Source organism: Protomyctophum bolini (genome assembly GCF_963924005.1).
Source record: "Protomyctophum bolini genome assembly, chromosome: 7".
NCBI lineage: Eukaryota > Metazoa > Chordata > Actinopteri > Myctophiformes > Myctophidae > Protomyctophum > Protomyctophum bolini.
Window position 1 is genome coordinate 40,071,981 of NC_137868.1, and position 7,993 is coordinate 40,079,973.

Below are 7,993 nucleotides of genomic sequence, written 5' to 3' on the forward strand. Positions count from 1 at the left end.
GCTGAATGGAATTGCCAAGGCTATACTAAACCAACACCATCTCCATTTCTCTGTCTGTCTATCACTCACATGAGTGGTTCGCTTTTAAAAACACGAGTTCTTCTGCACTTCAGAGGTGTGTCGTGATGTTTTAAACACAGGCTCGCTTCTAGTTTATGTAAGGGGAGGTTTTTAACTTCTTAACCACTAAAGCCCTGTTTTATACTTTGGCCATTCGGGAATAACTGTTCTACAAGCTCACTCACAGCATCATGTTGTGAGTGACACATTGAGACTAGTGGCTGTTTTCTAGAACTAGAATATATATTTTTTACACATTTTGAAAAAGTGTGAACATTTGTGATGAAAATAATTGGGTACACACCATGCAGGTCTAAAGTGGGTCAGTAACAGTATAGAAGATGGTCAGGCACCGCCGCTAGAGCTGCAGACAAAACAGGGCAACTGGGGGAGAGAGAGCTAGGGTGAGAGTGAGCGAGACAGGATGAAAGACAAAGTTGGCAGCTGAAAAGGACAAGTGCACTAGGGTGGCGGTTGATGCCCTGCTGAAAAGGAGAGAGGACTGTTAACTTAGGGGATAAGGAGGGAGAGAGAGAGAGAGAGAGAGAGAGAGAGCGAGAGAGAGAGAGAGCGAGAGAGAGAGAAGAAATGGTGAGGACTGCCAGAAAGAGAGAGAAAGAGCGAAGAGAAATGGGGGAGAGTCAATGGGTTCTTTGTCATCAAAGAAGTTGTTTTGAGCCCGCTGCACCAACCGTCAGGAAGCACCGTCGGGACATCGGGCATCTCTCTCTCTCTCTCTCTCTCTCTCTCTCTCTCTCTCTCTCTCTCTCTCTCTCTCTCTCTCATTCGATCCTTGCTCTATTTTTCCTCTCCCACAATGATATAATATATATACATATAATAGAGAGGGAGGCATGATTTTGAATGCTCTTTGATTACCTCCTGTGTATTTGCTACGAGTGTGCGTGTGTGTGTGTGTGTGTGTGTGTGTGTGTGTGTGTGCGTGCGTGTCTCGTGCTTTTCTCCTATACTCAGATAGACCTGAGGATGCACGGAGCCTCTTCATAACTTTATCTTCATCCTCACACTGTCTGTCTGTCTGTCTGTCTGTCTGTCTGTCTCTCTCTCTCTCTCTCTCTCATTGTGTCATTCATTCTCCATCACTCTCTCTTCCCACAATAAGATCCTCTGTATTAATGTGACTAACCATCACTGGTCCATTTGGGACCTGTATTTATTTAAATGAACGCTGAGGCCGTGGCGCCTCTCCACCCCCCCCCCCACCCTCCTTATGACACACGCGCACACACGACGTCGCACGCACGCACGCGCACAAACACACACACACACACACACACACACACACACACACACACACACACACACACACACACACCTCCTTTCACTCTTTCCCTCTCTCTCGTTTCTCCCCCCCAGCTGGTATCCTCACACATGAGTAAGACTTGATTTATACGGACTTAGTTGCGCGTCGGTGTCGTGCGCCGAAAATACGAGATCTACAAGCCCACGACGCGTGGCACTGCGGCCACGTTGTGAGCTTGCAGATCTGGTGTTTTTGGCGCGCGGCACCGACGTGCGGCCAAGTATAAATCCGGCTTTAATGGGATTACCACAGCGAGCGGTGGAGGATGGAAGGAGAGGGAGGAAGGAAAGAGAGCGCGGGCGGCGACTGTGTGGAGGACAAGCGAGACAGAGGAAGTGGGAGGGAGGGAGGGAGGTGGCATGAGGGAAGTTCAACGACACAAATGCAGCGGTATTTCAGTGCTGGCTGCTCCTAAAGCAAGTCATTATGCATCTTTTCACATGTCATTTATACAAAGTTATGTGTGTTTGCATGCAACTATACTGGTCGGCAAGCAGCCACACACGCAAACATGGTCTCACGAGTTTATAGGTGAGACAAAACACACTCGCATGAACACGAACCATTCAACCGTTGTCGTGACGTCCTTCGCGACAGCGCTCGGCAGTCTCGGGCAAACAGCCACATTTGCAAACAGCACGGGTACATTTTTGTGTGTTGCTTTCTTTCAGGTGCCAGAGGCCTATAACGCCACCTGAATGAAAGCTGGCAGGAGTTGCCGCGACTTTCATCAGATCATCAGACGGCTGGCTCTCCCAGACGGAGGGACCACAGTGCTCTCTCTCTCGTACCACTGGATTGCCATGGCGATGAGGTAGACGTTAAAAAGAACAAAAATAAAAGGCTCCTTTTTGCGGTGGGGCAAAGAGTAGCCTATACGGAAAAAACGAGCGGCTGGAGCCCGCATGTGAAAGTGTGTGCATGCACATTGGGGCTCAGAGGGCCGGTGGGAGTTTGGAAAGAGAGGGTAATGCGAGAGGCACGGAGAATGTGTGTTATATTAAACCAATGTCTGGCAGGGCGTCAAGCGTGTAATACAGAGAGAGAGAGAAGGGGGGGGGGGATATGGAAGGAAAAGAAAAGAGAGAAAAAAGGAATGAAGATGGGTTCATTTAGCCACGACCCGGGGCATGACATTGATGGACAGGCCAGGCCAGGGGCGAGAGAGAGAGAGAGAGAGAGAGAGGAAGAGGGCGAGAGGGGTAGAATGCAACCTGTTCATTTGGAGAGGGGGGAATGTGAGTGAGAGAGTGGGTGTGAAGGCAGGGTGCAGGAGTTAAGGAGAGAGAGAGTGAGAGAGGTATGCCTGGCCGTGTGACAGTAGCTATATTGGGCACAGCGTCTATGTTGACACTGTCTCCTGTATCTCAATGAGGAACAAACTCTTCCTATTGGCACAGCACAGAGCTTCCCCTGGCCTCAGTCTCCATTCCCTGGTTCCGTCTCTCTCTCTCTCTCTCTCTCTCCTCTTCGCCCTCTCTCTAACCCCCTCACTGACCGAAAGCAACCGCATGCACCCGCTCTCCTTGTGTCCACTCAGCCCGTCTCCTCTGTCGCTGATTGGCGTTAATCTCGTCCAGCTGTCTCTCTCGCACACCTTTTTCCATTTGGCACGCTCACCATTCCGATGCGTTTCTCTCCTCCTCTTTCGTTCATTCTTTCTTTCTCCCTGTCATTCTCTGCCATGTTTCACAGCAAAGGCCAGAATTAGATTAAGCTGATGTGTGTGTGTGTGTGTGTGTGTGACTGTGTGCATGCGCGCGTGTGTGTGTGTGCATGCTTATGTACAGTATATACTGTATGTGGTGTTTGTGTATGTGTTCCTGTGTGTGCATGTGTGCAAAGACTGCACTCCAGCACAAGTCCAGGCCAGCTCTCTCTCTGTCTCTCTCTCTCTCTCTCAACTTCAATTAGCCATCCCCACAACAGGCTGATGCAGGCCGGTAAACCAGAATGCTCGCCAAAACACGCTCGCCCTCATTTTTTCCCGTCGGTGCGGGGAGGTTCTTGTATTCTTATATATGTTTTACTGCCTGAGAATAAGGTTAGACATATACTGTCTATAAGTTTATAGGCATAGGTTTACTGGGCTTACGTTTAGGAATATAGGGTTATAGGTTTTGGCACCGTTTTACTGAGGTTAAGGTCAGGATTGGAATAAGGTTCGGTTTAACCGTTTAGGCATAGTTTACTGAGGTTAAGGTCAGGATTGGAATAAGGTTCGGTTTAACCGTTTAGGCATAGTTTACTGAGGTTACATTTAGGAATACCAGGCAGAGCCGCTATAAGCCGGCTGTACGCCCGAGGCGGCTGTGTTTTGAGGCGAGCATTCTGGTAACCCCCCCCCCAACACACACACACACACACACACACTCACACATACACACTCAGCACCACCGGCCCACTCCAGGCCCAGGCTGGGTCACATGCCCCCCCATACAGTGGCCTGGATATCAGCCACAACATACAGACCCCTCCTCCTACCCGATAAATACCCACATGCCACAACACAGCCCCAGGCAAGGGACACATAACCATGACACACCCAAAGGTGTGTGTCTGAAACAAGTCCATCTCATACACTGTAACATAACACACGGGAGGAATGGTATACACGACAGGTGCGTGTGTGTGTGCAGAGTGGGAGAGAAGAAATACAGTAGGCGAGGGAGAGAGAGAGAGAGAGAGAGAGAGAGAGAGAGAGAGAGAGCTGGAGACGTCGTGAGACTGCCTGACATTATTAGAAAGCGTGGGGGATAAAGGAGAAGCGGGAAGAGAGAGAGAGAGACATCCTGTAGCCTGGTGATATTTCTTTTACGAGTATATTATAATAACCGTAAATCTGAGCGAAATAACGACACAAACATACTTATACACAATGCAGACCAACCAAGCCATTTATCACCAAGTTGGCCCCCGCAGGCACCCGTAGAGCACAAGCTGTCTGCATGTGTCCATGTCCTTGGTCGTCACTACCCCCTACTAAGCGAGCGTACATGTGCGCATGCGCACGCGCACGCGCACACGCACACGCACACACACACACACACACACACACACACACACACACACACACACACACACACACACACACACACGTGAATAATGTCCTAATTTGTAACACCCCAAATAATTCCCCCCCCCCCCCCCCCCCCCCCCATCTTCTTTAACCACGGACCAGGAAAAGTGACCTCACAAATTGTCTTATTTCCCAAATTCCACTATACTTTTATGGGGACAGTTGGTCCTCCTCAACTATATATTAACCCATTTTGGGGCGGGAACCCCTTTTGGTGTTAGCATTATGCTATTGAAAAATATATTGAAAAATAGCAGATCTACAAGCTCATAGAGCGCCACCGAGTGACGCGCTACGGGCTTGTATAGGTCTGCTATTTTTTAAAAACCGAAGAACGACTGACATAGAAACATAGCTTTTTTTCAGAAAACTGTCAGGATGTGTAGAAGACATTTTTAGAATCTGATCTCAGGTCAGAATGGGTTAATACTACAAGTCACACAGCCACCCCAGTCCCTCCCTGCATCCCCCCCCCCCACTATAGCAGGGCATGCACATTGCACTAGACAGCAGGCCTGTGGGTGGCTTCAGCTATGTGTCATGTGTTACACATGCCAGTGCAGGGGAGGACGGCTGACACAGAGCATGTGTTACACTTGCTCAGTTTGATGCGCTCTGCCCTCGCGCAGGCACAACTGTGGGTGGCATAGAGCCGTGTGTCAAAATCATCATCGTCACCACCATCATCATCATCATCATCATCGCTGCTGTGCTGTCCCTTTGTGTGTGCATGCGTGTGTGTGTGTGTGTGTGTGTGTGTGTGTGTGAGAGAGAGAGAGATGCTATAGGGCCCTTGTGCGGTTGCCTGGCAGTGGGTTCATTCACAGTGTGGGCGCTGTTATACAGCTAAATTGATTCATTTTTCCCCTCACTTGTACGTCACACTGTGCGCGCTGCGGAGTTTGACACTTCATATCAGGCCTCTTCTTCGTTGCTGTGTACAGCGCTTGAGATTTCACCTGGGATATGTGCCGATTGAAGATTCAAGACTGTATTTGTTTTACGTCACATAAATATAAAATCCTTAGATTTCGGTTCCTTGACATGGTATAGTATAACGAGACATAATGGGAGCGAAATCACACCCATGTGAAGTGAGGGTTCGCTCTTGTCATCATACATCGTCACGTTTCGGGCCAATCGCAATTTGCGTCTTCACTTTTCTGCCCTCACAGTTTTTATCCTCAATATGTAGCCAATCAAATCATCTCCGCGAGGTGATCAGCCAATCAAAATCATCGCTATAATTCACACAAACATTTGACCGGAATTCTCCTTTCATTGTCCATGGTAAATCTTGAGACGTGTGCGGACAAAAGCTGTTTATAGAAGGGGCTAGCGCCCTTTAAAATCACACCCGTGTGAAGTGAGGGACACTCTCATCATCGTACATCATCATGAAGTAAAATAGTAATATATGTCTATTTGCTCAGACACTGTGACGTAAAATTCTCCATTCATTGTCAATGGGAATTTAATGTTTGTGTAGTGGACACACACCAAAAAGGGTGTGTCCACCCCCCTAACAATGATTTAACTCTTGAGAGCGTAAAATGAAACCAAATGGACCCATATAAGGGTGTAGAGGAAACCATACATGGTGCTGCAGGAGGGCCTATATCGTTACATCACCTGGCGCGTCAGAGCAGACCATACATAGTTCCGTTCCACCGTGGGTTGAGGGAGTAAACCGAAGACCAGAGGACACGTAAACACTTCATTATCTACTGACAGGAGACGTCGTCCACCATGGCGACCTCGTGCCTGTGCGACATATGCAACTGCGGCCGCCACCGCTGCGTCCAGGAGAAAACGTCCATCTACCAGAAGGTGAACGCGAGCACCGACATGCCCACGGAGTACAACAGCAAGTACCCGGTCTACGAGAGCTACGAGCCGCGCGCCAGCACCAAGCCGGTGGCCCTGCACGTCATGCAGGGGCGGCTGGACACGGTGCCCACGTCCCAGGACCACTACCAGGCGTGGGACCCCGCGAGCAGCAAGAGGGAGCCCGTGCTGCCCGTGGACACCTACCACCTCCGCACCAACAAGTTTGCGGGGAGAACCGCCTACCAGGAGCAGTTCGAGGCGCAGCCCTCCGCCCGCCGGGAGAGCCTCAAGCCCAAGACGTCGTACGTGATGAAGGGGAGGCTGGACACCGTCCCCACGTCCAAGGATCACTTCCCGGCGTGGGGGCCGTGCAAGAGGACGCCCGTGCTGCCCCTCGACAATTACCACCTCGTCACCCACAAGTTCGGGGGCACGACCGCCTACCAGGACCAGTTCCAGGCCCAGCTCCCGGCGACCCGGGAGAGCCTCAAGCCCAAGACGACGTACGTGATGAAGGGGAGGCTGGACACCGTCCCCACGTCCAAGGACCACTTCCAGGCGTGGGGGTCGTGCAAGAGGAAGCCCGTGCTGCCCCTCGACAACTACCACCTCGTCACCCACAAGTTCGGGGGGAGAACCGCCTACCAGGAGCAGTTCGAGGCGCAGCCCTCCGCCCGCCGGGAGAGCCTCAAGCCGAAGACGACGTACGTGATGAAGGGGAGGCTGGACACCGTCCCCACGTCCAGAGACCACTTCCCGGCGTGGGGGCCGTGCAAGAGGACGCCCGTCATGCCTCTCGACAACTACCACCTCGTCACCCACAAGTTCGGCGGCACGACCGCCTACCAGGACCAGTTCCAGGCCCAGCTCCCGGCGACCCGGGAGAGCATCAAGCCCTTCGACAACTTGCACCCGTCGCGGGCCGCCTTCCGCGGCGCCGGCGAGAACAAGCAGGCGCCCATGAGCACGTACGGCACCATGTTCGCTCCCAAGCCCATCAACGTGTGCCCCGCCAGCTTCAGCTCGCCCCCGGGCTTCGTCTTCACGGAGTGCGACGACAGGGGACACCGGTGCTTCAGGCCGGTGGAAGAGTGAATTTATTGACTTATCTTATAGTCCGTAGCACTTTAGCCCTATAAGCCTCAGTGACCTTACAGGAGTATATGCGAAGGCTAAACTTATATGTAACTTAAGATAGCATTTTATGTAGACACACAGCACTCGATAGTGTATATGCATATATAGTTTCATTATATAGATAGTTCCACTGTTATGTTCTTATATAGCTTACGTAGGATTCATGATGACTATTTTGATGTATTCGATGTATTATTACCATGTTTTTGTTCTTGCTTACTGTAAATCGCTTAACCCATTTTGGGCGGGAACCCCTTTTGGTGTTGGCATTATGCTTTAGCTATTGAAAAATAGCAGATCTACAAGCTCATATAACGAGCTTGTATAGGTCTGCTATTTTTGAAAAATCGAAGAACGACTGACATTTTTAGAATCTGATCTCAGGTCAGAATGGGTTTGACCTGAATGCCTGAATTGTAAATGTATGTATTGTTGGCTCACTCCAGCGAACACACACACACACACACACACACGAGTATGCTATAATTATCTGTGGCAGCAGTACTGTATATACTGATGGGACAGGGGATTTGCAGCTGACCTGCAGGGCTGGTCAGACCCAC

The 7,993-nt window shown here is 50.5% G+C and overlaps 1 protein-coding gene across 1 annotated transcript; it reads left to right on the forward strand.

The window, feature by feature from the left end:
- Positions 1–6,212: 6,212 nt before the first annotated feature.
- Positions 6,213–7,388, forward strand: LOC308318700 (stabilizer of axonemal microtubules 2-like; the record flags this gene model as incomplete). The annotated part of the gene is made up of 1 exon (XM_080768325.1): positions 6,213–7,388. The coding sequence occupies one exon, from the start codon at positions 6,213–6,215 to the stop codon at positions 7,386–7,388; it is 1,176 nt and encodes a 391-aa protein (XP_080624451.1).
- Between the last annotated feature and the right edge of the window lie 605 nt (positions 7,389–7,993).